Source organism: Myotis lucifugus, unplaced genomic scaffold (genome assembly GCF_000147115.1).
Source record: "Myotis lucifugus unplaced genomic scaffold, Myoluc2.0 scaffold_698, whole genome shotgun sequence".
NCBI classification, from domain to species: Eukaryota; Metazoa; Chordata; class Mammalia; order Chiroptera; family Vespertilionidae; genus Myotis; species Myotis lucifugus.
In genome coordinates, this window is record NW_005871746.1 from 153,367 (window position 1) to 172,383 (window position 19,017).

The following is a 19,017-nucleotide window of genomic DNA, read 5'->3' on the forward strand; positions in this document are numbered from 1 at the left end:
GGCTGCGCCCGTGTCAGCGCCCCTGTCCGCGCGCGGGTGAAGACAGCGGGCGACGCCGGGTCGGGCCGCACCTGCTGCCACGGCCTCCGCGGCCGCCTCCCCCCCGTGGGTGCCGGTTATTGTCCGCGGACAGAGCCGCTCGGAGGGCGGCCGACGGGCTGTAATGCTGGGTGTGTTGCTCGGTGCCGTTCACAGTGTTGGTTTCAGCGCCGTTTCATGCTCATCGGCGGAGGGATGGGGGGCTGTGCTCGGTGCAGAAAGGGAAACTGAGGCCGGAAGCGGCGCCTCCGTCCCGGGCACCTGCCGGCACGTGGTGGGTCCGGGGGAAGCTTTCGGCCTCAGGTCGGCGGGCGGGCCGGGCAGCCCCGGCTTGAATTCTGGTTGGTGTTCGGCTCTGCTCCTGTTCTTTCCCTGATAATTATGACTTTCCTTACAAACGTGCTGGGTGCTTGTTCACTGATGCCACAGAGTGAGCCGGTCTGAATAGCAAACACCCCGTGAGGAACGAGTGTTTTCCTCCATCAAAGAGCCCGTTGTTAAGGGTTTGACGGGTTGTCCGTGTGGGAGGAAGCGGGATCGGATGAGCTGTGACGGCGGACGGACGGACGGACGGACGGATGGTGCTTTGAATCCCAGCAGATCGTTCATTTCTCCGGGGCTCGGCTTCTTCATCTGTGAAATGGGGAACATGCTTCCCATCTCATACGTTTGTTGATAGCGAGTAACCGAGGAGTCTGCAGAGCGTGTGGAACTGCCCTCAGCAAAGGCTAACCAGCGGTTCTCAACCTGTGGGTCGCGACCCCTTTGGCGGTCGAACGACCCTTTCGCAGGGGTCGCCTAAGACCATCCTGCATATCAGATATTTACATGACGATTCATAACAGTAGCGACATGACAGTGATGAAGTAGCAACGAAAATAATGTTATGGTTGGGTCACAACATGAGGAACTGTATTTAAAGGGCCGGAAGGTTGAGAACCACTGGCTTGGTCCATCTTCCTTCCCACTCCCTTGAGCTGCGAGGTTTTACTGTCCATGGTTAAGCCCGTCCTGGTGCAGGTCAGGGCACCCGCTGGGTTATGCACGGAAGCCTCATCAGTGTTCCTGTGCACATGCATTTATACATCACTTTGGTGACTGTGGCCCAAAAGACAGAGTGTTCTAAACATAGACTTTAAAAATGTTTGTCCTGGGGCTTCACCATTGTCGTGCCGCATAGAGGACGTCCGCTGCCCTGAAAATCCTCTGCTTTGCCTATTTATTAATCCCTCGTAATCATCAAGCCACTGAACTTCCTTCCTTTCCTTCAGAATCTGTGTTGAGGGCCTGCCATTTGTAAGGCACTTTAAGCAGAAGATCATTCAGACATCGATCCTCTCCTCTTAAGAAAGCTCTCATGCAGGAAGAAGGGGAAGAGAGGATAACACTTACTGAGCATCTATATGTGCAGGTTTTATATGTTATATAAAAAAGTATCTGGGCACCTGTTGTATGTCAGATGCTGCATTAACTTGGTGATCTCTAGTATGCGACCATTTAAGCAAAGCAGACGTATTGTCTGAACAGAAGTGAAAACGTCATTTCCGAGAGATTAAGGGACTTGTCCGAGGCTATATAACCAGTAACTATAAAAACTGGCTACATTGGGATTCAGTCCCACACCAGTATGCACTCTCTCGCTGTGTCGTACTTATTTCAGTATGTATGTTCCTTATCTAATCCTTCTAGCAACTTTATAAGTCAGGGGTAGCCTTCATATTCCACCCCTCAGCTATCTGTCCTTTTTTTTTGAATCATTTTATTCAGGTATAATTTACATACAAAGTGCACTCACTTTTTAGGTGGACAGTTCCATAAATACCATCAATTTTATATACAATTGAACCACTACCACAGTTCCATCTCCCAGAAAGTCCCCTTGTACCTTCTTAGTCCAAGCTTCCCCTTCGACCAAGGTAGCCGTCCCTCAACATTTCTCACCTAAGATTAGTTTTGAATGTTCTAAACTTCATATAAATGGAATCATTCAGTATGTACGCTTTTGTGTCCAGTTTCTTTTTCTTTTTCCACACATAATGCTGAAGTTTATCTTTTTCGTTGTATCAGTTCATTCTATTCTATTTATGGATATATCACAATTTGATTATCTCTTGATGGATATTTGGGTTGATTCAGTTGTGGTATATTATGAACGAAGCTGATTTGAACATTTGTATATAGATCTTGTTGTGGAAACTATGTTTTTGTTTGTTGGGTAAATGCCTGGCCTTCATTTTTAGAGATGAGAATACTGAAACTCAGAGAGGTTAAATGACTTCTCAAAGTCACAGTGCTTTGGTGGACTCGGTGCCTCCAAAAAGCCTTTCCACTATATCATGCCTTCCCCCGCTTTTTAGATGGAAAGAATTTGGATAAAGTCTGGGAATTCAGATGAAGATCTCTCTCAGCTGGGGTGTCAGAGGAGGGTTTATGAAGATCCCTTTTGAACTGGCCTTGAAGAATTGGCAGGCTTTGAATATGTCGAATGTGAGAGGAAAGGAACAGATTTTTTAGCATGAGTTTCATTCGTTAGTACATATTCATGCCTACTCAGTGCCATGATCTGTTCCACGTTCCGAGGCTATAGCAATAATGAAACCCAAGAGACATCACAGAGCTTGCATTCTTGTTGGGAAAGATGGGACACTACATCAACCAAGTAAATAATATATGGTGATAAGTGCTCTAGAGGAGAAGCGGAATAAGGCCTGCAGGTGGTGGGAATCAGGAGAAATGGGTTGCAATTTTTAAGATAGTGCTTGGGAAGGCCAAAGATGGGCTGTTCCAGATGGGGTTGCCCTGGGCCCGGAGTGTGTCTGCTATGTGGGGAACACGAAAAGGCCAGTGTGGCTGGAGTGCAATGAGCATCAGGGAGGAGAGGAGGAGGTGCGAGAGGTGTGGGGAGCTAGGAAGTTTAGGGGGAGCTAGGAAGTTTAGGGGGAGCTGGGAAGTTTAGGGGGAGCTAGGAAGTGGAGGGCGTGGCAGTTACTGTGAGGAGTTAGGCTTTTACTCTGAGTGAGACGGAGAGGCCTGGGGAGTGTTGAGCAGAGGGGCTGCCCTTTAAAAATCCAACAGCTGTACTGAGCTGGATGTCGTACGATTCACCCCTTTAACACATGTTTTTTTTTAGTATATTCAGAAGAAACCCTAGACAACCAGTGATCTGTGTTCTGACTATGGACTGCCCGTCTGGACATTCCATATACATGTAATATGTGGTCTTTGTGACTGGCTTCTTTCACTAAGCGTGATGTTTTCAGGGTTCACCCATGTTGCAGCATGTATACACACTTTCTTCCTTTTTATGGCTGAATAATATTCCATTGATGGATATACTCCTTTTTAAAAATCCATCATTTGTGGACACTTGGGTGATTTCCAGGTTGGGGCTATTATAAATAATACTGCTGTGAATGCTTGTATATAAACTTTTGTTTGCACATATGTTTTCATTGGAGGTGCCGCATTTAAAAGGAGCAAATTCACGTGACAAAGGATAAAAGATCTCGGCTCTCGTTCCAAACGTTTTGGTTCTAGTTGCTGCTTCTTTTCTTTGTTCATGAGCTCTTCTTACCGGGTTAGGCCATTCTTTCCAGCAGTTTCCCTGTCCCTTTGTGCTCTGTCTGGTTCCTCTGCTCTGGATTTCTTTGAGTAAAGGTCTGGCCACATTAACTAGGTTTCCTGTCAAGCAGGGTCTTTTCTATGGAGAGTCTCATATAATTGGTGATTAACATATTATGATAAAATCTCACTTATCTCACTTTTTGAAAGTTTCCAAGAGGATTTTATTTTATTTTACTTTATTTTTTTTGAGGGTATGGGAGGGAGGGGAAGGTGGGAAGGGAAGGAAAAGGCACAGCATGCTCCCTGGAGGGAGAGGCCTCCAAGAAGGTTGCACAGTGCTCCTTACCCGGGCTTGGGATTTATTAGTGGGTCATAAACCAAAGTGAAAGCAATAATTTAAAAAATAGAGCAGAGAAGGAAATCTCAGAGTGCCTCTCACATAACAGGGATACGTATTACTTCATGAAACTTGCTTTAGTTAAACATGTGTAAACAGTCAGGATACAGAGTGTATGTGTGTGTGTGTGTGTGTGTGTGTGTGTGTGTGTTTATAGATGGGAGTAAAAAACACGGAAGCCTCTGGGTTGGGCTATCATGGGCTGCTCCTGTAATTAACACTGTCCCATTTTATTTTATTTTTTGGAGAACATGGAGTATTTAAAACATGCTATATTATATTGAAACAGGCAGTATAAAGGAGCAATTTTTTTGTTGTTAAATTAATTAGAAACTTGGGATGAGATTTTTATCTTTTTATGAATAAACTAGAGGCCTGGTGCACGAAATTCATGCACAGGTAGGGTCCCTAGGCCTGGCCGGAGATCAGGGCCGGCCCCGGGTGGTCAGCACACATCATAGCCAGCAATCGAACTCCCGGGCTCCCGGTCAAACTCCCGAGGGGACACTTTGCATATTAGCCTTTTATATATATAGATATGTTTTCTTGACAATGTTATGACTACTAGTGTGTGTGTGTATAATTAATTGTTTTTTAATTCTAGGAGTCATACCCCATGGGTTTATTTGATAAATGAGCGCTTCTTGGCATAGAAGGGAATTAAAGAATGATGGTAAGTGATCAAACTACCTCAAACACTAACCTTAATTTTTTGGGGGGCTCCCTCTTTCCTTTCTTTCTTCCACCCATTTTTTAAAAAAATGTTTTATTGATTTCAGCGAGAGGAAGGGAGAAAGGATAGAAACATCAATGATGAGAGAGAATCATGGATCGACTGCCTCCTGCATGTCCCATTCTGGGGTCAAGCCCTCAACCTAGGCATGTGCCCTGACCGGGAATCGAACAGTGGCCTCCTGGTTCCTGGGTCAAGGTGCAAACCATGGAGCAACACCCCACACCAGATGGGCCAACCTATTTTTTATTTATTATCTTTTCTGATGTCACGTTTGTTACATACAAGTTACTCTAGGGAACACATTTGTTGTGAAGCACAGTAATAAAGTGAACAACTGTGAATGTAGTATTCATCCTGAGAGCTACACTCCTACCATTTGTGGGACCTAGGGCAGATACACAAGTGGAAGCCAGCTTCCTTTTTGTCTTAATTTTAAAAAGATATAAATCAATCCATGCCAACAGCTTGCCCTGCTTTTCTGCCCAGGACCCAGCCAGCTCTGAAGAAGCCACCCTCTCCCTGAGGCTGGCAGGTTGGGCCAGGCGCTCTCTGGGTCTGGGATGGGGTCAACGTGGTGAAACTCCCCAAAGCCTGGACAGACAGGTTCCCTTCCCTACACTTCCTTTTCTAACTCGAGATTTCCAGGCAGGTCTAAGTCTCTCCTTCAACAATACCACTCCAGCCCAGGAGGAGGAGGGAATGGAGTCTCTAGGGGAACCAGCCTTCCTGGAAACCGCCTTGGGAGGTTTGGGGTGGCCATTACCAAACAAATCAGATGTTTTCACTCTGGTTCCCAGCACATCGCTGTGCTGTACCTCCTTCCTTCTCATTCCCTCATGTGTGGCCTCGGGGAGTCCCAGTGCAGTTTGTGAATCCCTCTCTCTTAATTCCTGTGTAAGGAGATACTTTTATGTAGATACAGACATAAACATTTAATAAGCATGCTTGATACCAGTTCCAGATTATCAGTGAAGTTGCTACAAGTAGAAATTATTTAGAGATGAGTGAAAATAACTTTCCCCCAGTCTAGGAGCAAGTTTCAAAAATCTGTAGACACTTTGGTGAACATTATGAACAATTGCTTTGTTAGACTATATTTTATAAGAGTTGAATATAAAAACTTTTACGTGAAACTGGTGTTTGCTTTTTTTTTGAAACATCTAATATTTGAGCAAACCTTTGTAAAAGTCTCCATGTAGCACTAGGTGGCACACTGTGACTTTGGATGGAAGTAATGTGTTTTGTTTACGTCTTCTTGAAGAAAGGAATCGAGGTTAAAATACTGCTTGAAATAGAAATCCACAATGTTATGAAGTATCTCAGACTCATTTATTGCATTTCAAACCCTGATGCTTACTTAGATTGAAATGTTCAAAACGATTCTACTTAAGTTACTAGTTATGTTTTTATAGGAACGGGATTATGAAAAATGAATAGAGTGTGTTTTCTTTCTGAGAAACATAAGAAATAATGCATTTATCTGCCAAATATATTTTATATCTTGACTAATAATTCAATCAATATTCTCTTTTCTGTACATAGGCTTCATTCCAGCGCTCCAACAGCCATGACAAAGTAAGGAGAATAGTTGCAGAGGAGGGTCGTACAGCAAGAAATCTAATAGCTTGGAGTGTTCCACTAGAAAGCAAAGATGATGATGGTAGGTATATTTTTTGTTGTTGTTAATCTTCACCCAAAGATATTTTTCCTGTTGATTTTTAGAGAGAGTGGAAGTGAGGGAGAGAGGGGAGAGGTGGAGAGGGAGGGAGGAAGGGAGAGAGAGAGATAGAGAAACATCAACGTGAGAGGGACACACAGATTGACTGCCTCCCGCACGCACCCCAGCTGGGCTGGGGATCCAGCCTGCAACCCAGGTACATGCCTTTGACCAGAACTTGAACCCTAGACCCTTAGGTCTGTGCTCTGACACTAACCACTGAGCTACTGGCCAGGGCAGTGATGATGCGTATTAAAAATAAGTTTCATTTTGTTATAAATTAGAAGGTTATACTTATTCCTGAACAGTAGATAGACTAAAAACTGTTTATAATTAGGACTCTCAGGCAAATTAGTATAAATTAAATAAGTAGTTTTTCATTGCCTTTTTATCTAATATGCAAATGGTTTCAGGAAAGTGTTATTATTATTCTTTTTTTGGTGGTGTTAATCCTCACCCAAGGATATTTTTTTCAATGATTTGTTTTTTTAGAGAGAGTGTAAGGAGGAGGAGAAAGACAGAGAGAGAGAAAACAGCCATATGAGAGAGACACATTGATTATCTATGTATCTCAGCCAGGGCTGGGGATCAAACCTGCAGCCCAGCTATGTGCCCTTGACCAGGAATGAGCCTGCAACCCTCCGGTGCACGGGCCAGCTCTCTGGTCAGGGCAGTAGGTGGTGTCTTTCATAAAAAAGAAAAAAAAGAACAAGTGAGAGAGAGATGTCTGACTGCAAAAATACAAACAAGTAAAAAACCTCCCGTTTCAAAATGAAACTGTATGTCATACATTAGGTAAGTTAATCAAAACAGAAAATACTGAGTTTTATGTTGTAAAAAATGTATTCCTAATTTCATTGTTGAAATACGATTTGAGTTCAAATAAGTATTTTTCAGACCTGTATATATAAGTTGAGAAGTATCACTAACTTGATCTTATTAGAATTTATTTTTATTCATGTTTTCACTCATGAAACAAATTTTTTCCAGAAGTTTTCCATTTGACCTTGTTTTTAAATTGTCAGAAACTCTGACCTCTTTAAGGAGTTGATTCACTCCTGTTCTGAGGAAGCTGTTCCATGAGAATAGTCCCTGGGACCTTGGGAATTTGTTTCAGTTACAGCTGTGGTTCAGGTTGACTGTGACTAGAGGGAGGTTGTGTGTTAGTGTGTCTGAGTGATTTGTGTGGTTCCATTTTATATTGTCTGTTTGTCGATCTGTATATTTATCTGTTTATTCTTGCCTTGAAGGAAAATCTAAATTTCAAACTGGTGGAAAACCAAAGAGGACAATTCAGGGCACTCATAAAACTACTAAACAGGTAAAGCATATGCAACTCTTTACTCACTTTTTATTTTAGTTATAAAATACAATTTATTTTCTATTAATTTTTTAGAGAGGGTGAAAGGAAAGGAAGAGGGGGAGAGAGAGAAACATCGACATGATACATCAATTGGTTGCCTCCCACACTCACCCCAACCGATCCGGGGTGGGAATCGGACCTGCAACCCAGGTATGTGCCCTTGACCAGGAATCCAACCCGAGACCCTATGGTGCGCATGCCAACATCCTAACCACTGAGAAATGCCAGCCAGGGCTAAAAGACATTTATATAGTACTCTGTGCACAGCTTGTACTAAATACTTTACAAATATTAATTTATTTGCTTATCATAATAACCCTGTGACGTAGGCATTATTACTGTCTTCATTTACAAATGAGGAAATTGAGGTATTAAATCTTTGACTGGGTGGTAGCATTTACCAGGGAAGCCATCTGGTCCTGAACTTTTGGTTTGGGGGAGGTTGTTGATTACTGTTTCAATTTTCTTACTAGTGATTGGTCTGTTCAGATTTTCTATTTCTTCATGATTCAGGTAAGAGAAACCAAGGCATTAGGGGTGAGTTGATTAAATGTCTGACCAAATACAGCAGCCTAGTTTTTAGGTTGATAATTCTGTGTGGCCTTGAATGATGTTATAAATATCCAAACGGCCGTTGGCAGAGAAGAGGTTCCCTGCCCTGCCACAGATGCTGGTTGTCATAGTTTTATTTTCATTTGTCTCCTTGTATTTCTTGACTTCTCCTTTGATGTCTTCATTGACCCATTTGTTGTTCAGTTCATGTTGTTTAATTTCCACATATTTGGATTTTTCATTTTTCTTCTTGTAGTTAATTTCTAGTTTCATACTATTGTGATCAGAAAAGATGTTTGATATAATTTCAATCTTTTTATATATATATATATATATATTTTATTGATTTTTTACAGAGAGGAAGGGAGAAGGATAGAGAGTTAGAAACATCGATGAGAGAGAAACATCGATCAGCTGCCTCCTGCACACCCCCTACCGGGGATGTGCCCGCAACCCAGGTACATGCCCTTGACCGGAATCGAACCTGGGACCTTTGAGTCTGTAGGCCGATGCTCTATCCACTGAGCCAAATCGGGCAGGGCGATATAATTTCAATCTTAAATTTATGGAGACTTACTTTGTGTACCAACATATGGTCTGTCCATGTGCTCTTGAGAAGTATGTGTATTCTGTCGTTTCTGGATGGAATATGTTGTATATATCTATTTAAGGACATCTGGACTCATGTCATTTAAGGCCAATATTTCTTTCTTGCTCTACTGTCTAAGTGAGGTGCTAAAGTCTCCTACTATTATCGTAAATATATACCTTTAGATCTGTTAGTAATTATTTTATGTATTTACTTGCTTCTAAGTGGGGTGCATTTATGTTAATGTTGCGTTTTCTTTTTGGTTGTGTCCTTCATATAATGCCTATATATATATATATATATATATAATGTCCCTTGTTTTGTATGATAAAGTATGGCTACATATGCTTTCTTTTAGCTACCATTTGCTTGGAGCATTAGTTTCCACACCTTCCCTTAGAACCTGTGTTTGTCTTGGTAACTGAGATGAGTCTCCTTAAGGCAGTGTATTGTATTGTTGGGTCTTGTTTTTTCATCTGTCCAGCTACTCTGTACCTTTTGATTGGTGAGTTGTTCATTTCCATTTAAGGTGATATTGATATATGAAGCCGTACTCTTGCCATTTTTGGTTTTCTGATTGCTCTATAGCTCCATTGTTGATTTTCTCTTGTGTTTGTGACTGATATTTTAATTTGGTGCTTTTCTATGATGATTGTCTTCATTTTCTCTTTTTTATGTTTGTGTCTCTGATCTAGATTTCTGTTTTTACTGATTTCCTTCTTTAGAGAGAGGAAGGAAGAGGGATAGAGAGATAGAAATATCAATGAGAGAGAAACGTCCATTGGCCTCCTGCATGCCCTCACCGGGGATTGAGCCCACAAGGCAGGCTGTGCCCTGACTGGAAATCGAACCGGTGACCTCCTGGTCATGGGTGGGTGCTCCACCACTGAGCCACACCAGCTGGGCTGGATTTCTGTTTTGTGGCTGTCCAGAGTTCATATAAAGTAGTCCTTTTTCTTCAATAGCATCTTATCTTTACTTGCCTATATAAGTTTCATCCTTTACTTACTCCCTATTATGTATTTGTTGCTGCAAATTATCTATTTTTATGGTATGTGTTCATCACCAAATTGAAGTAGCAATAGTTATTTTTAATGATTTCCCCCTTTAACCTTTATGCAATAATTCGGTTTTTAACACTCAATTCTGATCATCCCTATCACCTTGTCAGACTTTTGTCTTTTCCTTTCTGGCAGAAGAGCTCCTTTCAACATGTCTTAGAAGCCAAGTCTTTTTTTTTTTAAATACATGTTTGATTTCAGGGAGGAAGGGAGAGGGAGAGGGAGATAGAAACATCAATGATAAGAATCATTGGTCAGCTGCCTCCTGAACGCCCCCTACTGGGGATTGAGAGCCTACAACCAGGGTAGGTGCCCTTGACCGGAATCGAACCTAGACCCTTTAGTCCACAGGCCGATGCTCCATCCACTGAGCCAAACCTGCCAGGGCAGAAGCCAAGTCTTATGGTGGTGAACTCCATCAGTTTTTTTGTTGGAGAAAGTCTTTATTTCTCCTTTATATCTGAAGCATAACTTTGCTGGATAAATTATTCTTGTCTGGCTCTAACCACCAGAGCCACCCGGCCATTTAGAATTCTCGATCATTTTGATCACAGTCTTCCATGACTTTAAGTTTGGTTTCTGGAGATTTGTCTCTTTTGTGTGTGTGTGACACTGTGTTACTGTGATTATTCCTGGTGCTTGATGGGTTTTCCCTCAGCCAGTGAATTTGAAGTAGTGAACAACTTCCTTAATTTAGGTAAAGCTTTTTTTGCCTTGCAATTCAACAGGTTGGTAATTAGAGGCCTTTTTTTGTTTTCCAGTAGGTGGTGCTATAGGACAGGTTTTGGTTTCTCTTACCTGAGCTGACTCGTTAGAATTGATAGCCAGCACTGTCTACCTTCCAAGGTGTCCGGCAGAGGGGTCACAGCTGCCCTCTTTGTTGCTGTTTGTGTATCGGGGGTCGCTGGTACCTGGCTGCTGCCCAGGTCTCTGCTGTTGCAGTATTGCCACTGAGATGGCGGTACCCGCTGAGTCTGGGGTCTTGGGGGTCTTGGGCAGTGTCTCCATGGCATGGGGATTGCGTTGGTGGGTGGGGAGCTCGGGCAGCGGGCACCTGCCCTGTTTCTGGGGCTGTTAGGCCCGCAGGTGTTGCCACCCGTGTTGTGAGTCCTGGTCCCTGTGGCTGCAGGTGCTGCTGGGCCGGGAGGTTGCAGTTGCATGTGCCTGGTGATAGGAATCCATCATCTTTTCTCCTCGGCAGTTGTTTTGCACTTACATGTTAATTTTTACTTTAAATTGAAAAATGGTTTACAATAAAATTAAGCAGCTGAGTAGAACTATGCAGTGTATGTTATTTTTTCAATGAAAAGAATATATGCACGCTGTTTCAAAATGTTGGCCTTGCCCTTTATTATTTGTCAATGTGTATAAATGTGCCACACACGGTTCCAGTAAATCAGGAGCCTCTTTCGTGCTCCTTTTTGAATAAGGATCTAGTCACAGTTGAGGTCCTTCTAATACCTCCAGTGAGACATGCCTGAAATAAGAATTAACTTTACAAACCTGAGGCTTCCGTTTGAGATGACAAGCTTTGTTTAAGTGATTCCAATGTGCTGTGATATAAGCTGAGAAGAATGATGTCATGTTTTTAAGTATTTATGTTGAAACATGTGCTTTATGTAATAATCCCATCCATGGAGGATTTTCAAAACATTTTTTTCACGTTTTGTTTTGCTTCACCAGAACACCGCGGTAGATTGTAAAATAACATCTACAACTGGAGATAAACACTTCGATAAAAGTCCCACTAAAACAAGGCACCCTCGCAAAATTGATCTAAGAGCCAGATACTGGGCGTTTCTTTTTGACAACCTTCGCCGGGCAGTCGATGAAATCTATGTCACGTGTGAATCGGATCAGAGTGTGGTGGAGTGTAAGGTAAGTGTTGTGTGAGGCTTTGCGATCCGTTTGAAGCAGACTCTCCCGTCTCTGCTCCACCCGCCTCGCTCCTTTCCCTCCGTGTGTTACCTGTCGTCGCAGCGCCGCACAGAAGGTCCCCAGAACTTGCTCATGTCACAACTGACCGTTTGTCCCTCTGACCAGCCTGTCCCTAGTCCCCCATCCCTGCCACCCCTGTTCTCCTCGCTGCTTCTGTGAGAGCTTCGGGTGTTTCTTGGTTTTTCAAGGGTACTTTGGTCGTTGGTTTTTGCATTACCTAATTATGTGCTTTTATATTGTGTGCAAGATTTGGTAGAAAGCTGTCTTGATATATAGTCCTGGGCAAGAAATCTCACACACACACACTTATTTTTAAAATCTCTTCTCTTCATTCTCCCTTGATACTGTAGGTGGCACTAGTGAGACTTTTCACATTCTTTGGTTTCCCGTTTACTGTCTTTAATTAGACCAGCCGTGGGCAAACTACGGCCCGCGGGCCGGATCCGGCCCGTTTGAAATGAATAAAACTAAAAAAAAAAAGACCGTACCCTTTTATGTAATGATGTTTACTTTGAATTTATATTAGTTCACACAAACACTCCATCCATGCTTTTGTTCCGGCCCTCCGGTCCAGTTTAAGAACCCGTTGTGGCCCTCGAGTCAAAAAGTTTGCCTACCCCTGAATTAGACATTGCTCCCTTTTCGTTGAGATACCATCACTCTCCTACTTCACTCTGGGTGGGGAAAAGTGAGATTGAGGCTACCTAAACCATCCTGGGCGGGGATGGCATGTCATCAGTGAGGCATGTTTCTATTTTTAGATAACCTTGTGTTTGTAATAGGATATTAAACAGACACACAGCGTGAGCTGTCTCTAAAAATTCACTGCAAAGCCTGGCTTTTTAGTAAATACAAACTGTATGCTGTATTACTTTATACTGAATAAAATTAATTGAGAAAATCCACAGTGATACATCTTTATGGACATATTACGAAGGTAGCCTCTCTGTTTCTACAGTGAGCAGGTTGAGAACCCTGCATTGGCTGCCGACCTCTGAAATGTATGTCGGGTCAAAGGGAAGTTATGCGTTGAGACAGCAGCTGCCTTTCCTCTGAAATTGGAAACAACCAAAACAGGTTTTAGATTAGCTTAGAATTATGATTCGTCAGAAGCAGATGTTTAGAATGAAGAGTAATTGAAATTATCCAGATTTATGGTTTGATTGTCACAATTAATACTGTTACTATCAGCATATAAAATTTCTTCTATTTAAAAAATATTTTGGGGCAAAATCGTATCCACAGAGTTTGATGAGTCAGCATGTTGTGGTAGATAACACTATTGGACTTAATTCTGAGTTATATTTTCTTACATAAAGTGAGTATGTGGGGCTAGATCATCTCCAGGTCAGCCCTCGGGATCAGTCAGACTAGCACATTGTTTGTCTTTATGATGAAAAATAACAGAAGGTTGAGTGAAGAAATCAAATTTGTTTGTAAAGAGTGTACCTCTTCATGGAAATGAGTTTGTCTGATTGTCAGTATGTCTCTGTGCTGAGCAGAGGAAACCCCTGCCTGTTCTCTGGTCTGCACTGGAGCCATAGACAGTGTGGCTTGTGTTCCTGGCTCTGTCAGTCGTCCACCAACGCTTCGTGAAGGTGTAACAGGAGTAGAAACCTGTTGTTCAAGTTGTAGATGTAACGATGGAGGTTTTGACAGTGAGAGCAGAGAGGTAGAGGTGTGGTCTCTATTCTTTGTGCTGTGCCCAGATGCTCAGAGGCTTATACTGAGGAATGAAACCTGGGAGCTTAACAGTATTTTCATACCCAACTCGACTACCCTCCCCTCCAGGACGTCCAGGTGGGGATGAAAATACACAACATGTGCTGGGTATATACTACCTAGAGGTGGTTTTTTTAAAAATTCTTTTCTCCATTATCTCATTTGTTAGTATCTTTGTGAGATACATAATCCAGGTTTTCCCCTCATTCTACAGGTGGAGTCAACCCTTGATCTGCAGAAGTATTGACAAGATTTGTCACTGTTTTTGATTTGATTTTTGTGTTTTTGCAGTTAATAATAGCTCTGTTATATAATTCACATGATAAGTATAACATGATAGTACAAAGTATGTTTTCTGTTTCAGCCAGGATTATGGACTAGGGCCACCTCTGTAATCAAGAGGCTGAATTTCTCATTTTTTTCGCTTGACGATGTGCCTGTTATGCCATCAGCCACTCCTGCAGGACTTGTTGCGAACTGACATTCCAACACACTGTGTGCTCACCATCAGCACTGCGTTTCCCCTTCTCCCTTATGAAGTGGACAGAGGGTGGGTGGGGAGAGGGCGCAGGTGGTGAGGTGGGAGCCATCCTCTCACTGGTTCCCACAAGGGTCTGCGGGAGGGCTGGCTTGCTCGTGCGGATAACTGAATGATGTTATTAACATGATTGAGAGGGGTTTATCGGCCGTTTTTCTTTCAGATGATTTCCATGAACTACTGTTCCACTAGGACAGCGGTTCTCAACCTGTGGGTTGCGACCCCTTTGGCGGTCGAACGACCCTTTCACAGGGGTCGCCTAAGACCATCCTGCATATCAGATATTTACATTATGATTCATAACAGTAGCAACATGACAGTTACGAAGTAGCAACGAAAATAATTTTATGGTTGGGTCACAACATGAGGAACTGTACTTAAAGGGCCAGAAGGTTGAGAACCACTGCACTAGTAGCTTAAAATAAAGCCGGTCTTAAAAATCGTGCTCTTTAAAACTGGTTTCACTTTGTGAAGCTCTGTCTTTAATAAGGTTCCCTTTATCACTGCCTTCTCATGTGGTGCGTGTCTCCACCCCTTCCTCACCACTGGGCTCAGCACTGCTCACTCCTGGAGCTGAGTTGGAGGCTGTATTGATGCCCTGGGCCCAAGGGCCTGTGCGCTGGTGTTAGGTGTCAGCAGGACAAAGGGATGGCGCCACCCGTCCGGCACTGTGCGCCAGTGACGAGAATTAATTACAAACCAATCAAATCTGTTGCAGCCAATTGGTACAGTAATTGGTAATTTTAGCTGTACGTCTATATGTGCTTATCTGAGCGCCTATAACGTTACTTTCAGAGGCACTTTTGTTCTTTTCCATCCTGCTTGACAAAATGGCCTTCATGCCGTGGGGAGAAAGATGTGCATCATTGGCTGCGAGGCTGCTCCAGCTGCGTGTCTTGTTTGTGTTCCCTTGTTCGTAAAACACGACTCGGATTACAGCTGCATGGTTCCACTCTGATCACTTCTGATTAAGTGGAGCTAAACATTCCTTAAAATAGGTTGTTTAAGCCACCAAATGTACTTTCTCTGTGCCAACGAGTATCAGAGGTATAGCTGCTGTCGTCTTGTCCTGTAGAGATTGTTTCTTCTCCTCCTCCTCCTCTTCCTCCTCTTCCTCCTCCTCTTCTTTTAAAAGTGAGATTCATTCTGAATTTAATCTTTGCTCTAATTGATTTAAGTTGAATGAATTCAGTTAACTAATTTTAATTATATTAGTAGAATTGAGAAAAGGAAGCCAACTAAATAAAAATTTTTCCCTTTTCCTGATTGTAGAAGACTATTACCAGTGATTTGTCACTAAGGATTATCTTTGAAAGGAGATAAACAATACTTCTTTGTTCAGAAGGGTTCTTTTATAGTAGAATATAACTCTTGTGACTAAAGTGAGGTTGGTGCTGTATTTCGTTTGTGAGTAATTAGGTGTAGTTTATTGTTAGTGTTGGGCCTAATTTCTAAAGTGTAGTCAAAATTTTTAAGCATTTATATTTGAAAAGTGCTTTTGAGACCTTTGAGTACCACTGATACTATAAAGTCAGTTTCAAACTTAGTTATGGAAAAGTAATGTTTTCATAGAACAAGTTATCATTTTAAAAAATTAAATTTATTGGGGTAACTGCTAACAGTATCCTATACGTGTCATGGTGTGCAGCTGTCTGCACACACCTGTACAAGCCACATGACACCGCATCCGGGCGCTTCCTCCACCTTGTGTCTGACCCTCTGCTGTCTTCATCCTTCCTACCCCCATTTCCTCTGGTAGCCATCGTTTGTTGCTGTTTCTGTGTGTGGTTTTTTGTTTGTTTTGTTTGTTCTTTGGTTGCTTTTTGTTGTCTATCCCACAAATGAGTGAAATCATATGGTTTTTGTCCTTTTCCATGGGATGTACTTCATTTGGGAATATTTTATCTTTTTTATGGCCGAGTAGTATTTCTTTGTAGATATGTACCACCTCTTCTGTATCCATTCACCTGCTGAAGGCCACTGGGTTGTTTCCATGTCTTGGCTGTTGTAGAACACACACAACTTAATAAGGAGAAAAAATGGTTAAAAGGTGAGCAGAGGGTCCGGCCCCTGTGGCTCAGTGATTGAGCGTCAACCCATGAACCAAGAGTTACCGGTTCGATTCTGGGTCAGGGCCCATGCCGGGGTTGCAGGCTCAGTCCCCAGTAGGGGGCATGCAGGAGGCAGCTGATCGATGATATTTCTCTCTCATCCATGTTTCTATATCTCTCTCTCACTTCCTCTCTCTCTAAAGATCAATAAAAACATTTAAAAAAATTAGCAGAGGACCTGAATAGATACTTTTTCAAGGAAGACATACAGTTGCTAATAGATATAAGAAAAAATTGTAGCTATAAGGGAAATGCAAATCAAAACTACAGTGAGCCTGGCCAGTTTGGATCAGTGGTCAACCCATGAACCAAGAGGTAACTGGTTCAATTCCTGGTCTTCCTGAGTTGCAGGCTCGATCCCTAGTAAGAGGTGTGCAGGAGGCAGCTGATCCATGTTTCTCTCTCATTGATGTTTCTCTCTCTCTCTCCCTCTCTCTCTAAAATAAATAAAAATGTATTTAAAAAACAAAAACTACAATGAGATACCACCTCACACCTATTACAATGGCTATTGCCAGTAAGACAAATAAGTATTGGAAAGGATGTGGAGAAAAGGGAACTCTCATATACTGCTGGTGGGATGGCAGTCTCCTTGGAAAACCAGTATGTGTCGTGTACTAAAGTGGAACATACTCCTGCCCTGTGACTCAGCAGTTTCACTCCTGGGCTTATACCCAACAGAAATGCAAACATCAGTCAGTGTAGAGCACATCTACATAAGTAGCGGTGTATAATTTGTAATATCCAGAATTTGAACTCATCTAATTCAACAGTTGATTGCATAAGTAAATATCCATTTAAAGAATATTGTTCAGTTGTGACCTTGGACATCGACAATAAATGAATTGCAGGTACACTGAAATATGGATGAACCTAGTAAACAGATGTAAGAAAGAAGCCGCAAAATAATACATACACTATGGGTTCATTTATATGGATTTTGGAATAAGGTGAAATTGAACTATTACAGATTAAAGCAGTGGTTACCTTGGAAAGACATGGAGTTGTAATAGGGAGGAGATACCAGGGAACTTCTAGAGACTGGAATTGTTATACTCTTGTCCTGGGTGGTGGTTGCTTGGGTCTGTGCTCCGAAATGATTTATCTGTACATTTGTGTTTTGTGTACTTTCTGTTTATTAACGTCACAATACAGAGGGTTAAAAGAATGGCATTCTGGCTCAGATGGTGTGGCTCAATAGTTGAGCACCGAATGGTGAACCAGGAGGTCATGGTTTGATTCCCGGTCAGGGCACATGCCTGTGTTATGGACTCAATCTCTGGTGGGGAGCATGCAGGAGGCAGCAACCGATGATTCTCTTTCATCATTGATGTTTCTTTTTTTAAAAAAAATTTTTTTATTGGTTTCAGAGAGGAAGGGAGAGGGAGAGATAAAAATATCAGTGATGAGAGAGAATCATTGATTGGCTGTCTCCTGCATGCCCCCCACTGGGGATCAAGCCCGCAACCCGGGCATATGCCCTGACCGGGAATCGAACTGTGATCACCTGGTTCAGAGGTCGACGCTCAACCATTGAGCCACGCTGGTCAGGCGTCATTGATGTTTCTTTATCTCTCTCCCTTTCTCTTTCTCTGAAATCAATAAAAATATATTTTTAAAAAAGAATGGTCATTCTAGAGGTCTTGAGAGGAATATCAATACCATCTCTTGGTTTTTAGCTTCTCAGCTTCACTAATTTCTTGCCAAGCAGTAAGAATGAAAACAACAACCAAAAATCTAGATCAGTATATTTTGTAGCTTCCTCAGTAAGGAGTATAATGTAGAAATTATTAATTTTTAAGTTCTTCACTCTGAAGTATGTTTTTTTTAAACTTTTAGTCTAAGAATGGAATTTAATGTTTGTTGTTTTTTTCAATTAGGAGGTGCTGATGATGCTGGATAATTATGTAAGAGATTTCAAAGCATTGATTGACTGGATTCAACTTCAGGAAAAGCTAGAGAAGACCGATGCTCAGAGCAGGTAATGAGCTCTGGCCTTTATAATTGTAGCTGCCAGCATTTTCTAAAGCGGTCATTGAAATTGACAATGAACTTGACCTCCGCATTTCTCATTCAGTTGAGTAACAAATATTTATTTGGTAACTAGTGCAAGCCCCGTTTATCCAGTGCAGAAATTTCACTGCTGAAGTTTGGTACGTTCACTACTTTCATGAATTTGTAGTCTAAGGGAAGGGTAAAATAGAACATATGACTATAAAAAACTAATCCAGCTCTTCAGAAAAGGACGGGATAGACTAGGAAGGAATTCGTGGAGGTAGCAGAAGTGTTTAAAGGGTATGATGGATTTTAACAGAGGTTGGCCTTTCACATGAAGGGGGTAAGTTAAGACAGCCATGGAAGTGCAGAGCATGTATGAAGGGAAAGAAATGTAGGGAAAGGTATAGTAGTTCTTAATGTAGTAAGACAGTAAGGAAAATGGGTGATTTTTAATTAGGGGAGTAATGAGAGACCAGAGCCACCTTACAATGTTCATCGGGAATCAGCACACACATCTGAATGCGATGTGCCAGCCTCTGGGACTAGTGGTGGGAAACACTCAGGCCCTGCCCTCGTGAAATGTGTGGTGGGCGCATTCACTCACAGGAAGGATTGATGTCAAGTACTGAGCAGTGTGCAAAGTGGAATCAACAAGAAGCACAGTGTGTGTTGGGAGCATAAGAGAGGGCTCC

At 42.3% G+C, this 19,017-nt stretch overlaps 1 protein-coding gene across 4 annotated transcripts in view; it reads left to right on the top strand.

Moving 5' to 3' along the window:
* The first annotated feature begins 4,602 nt into the window (after positions 1-4,602).
* The window catches only part of SCAPER (S-phase cyclin A associated protein in the ER), a 154,107-nt gene continuing 139,692 nt past the window's right edge, over positions 4,603-19,017 (top strand). For all 4 annotated transcript variants that reach the window (XR_002826915.1, XM_014447709.2, XM_023746575.1 and 1 more), the window contains exons 1-5: positions 4,603-4,673; positions 6,279-6,396; positions 7,704-7,774; positions 11,702-11,896; positions 18,208-18,308. Coding sequence is in view for 3 of the 4 variants with exons in the window: in XM_014447709.2 (XP_014303195.1) it covers positions 4,668-4,673; positions 6,279-6,396; positions 7,704-7,774; positions 11,702-11,896; positions 18,208-18,308 (491 nt within the window). In the remaining variant the exon portion in view is untranslated. The remainder of the gene's footprint in view (positions 4,674-6,278; positions 6,397-7,703; positions 7,775-11,701; positions 11,897-18,207; positions 18,309-19,017) is intronic.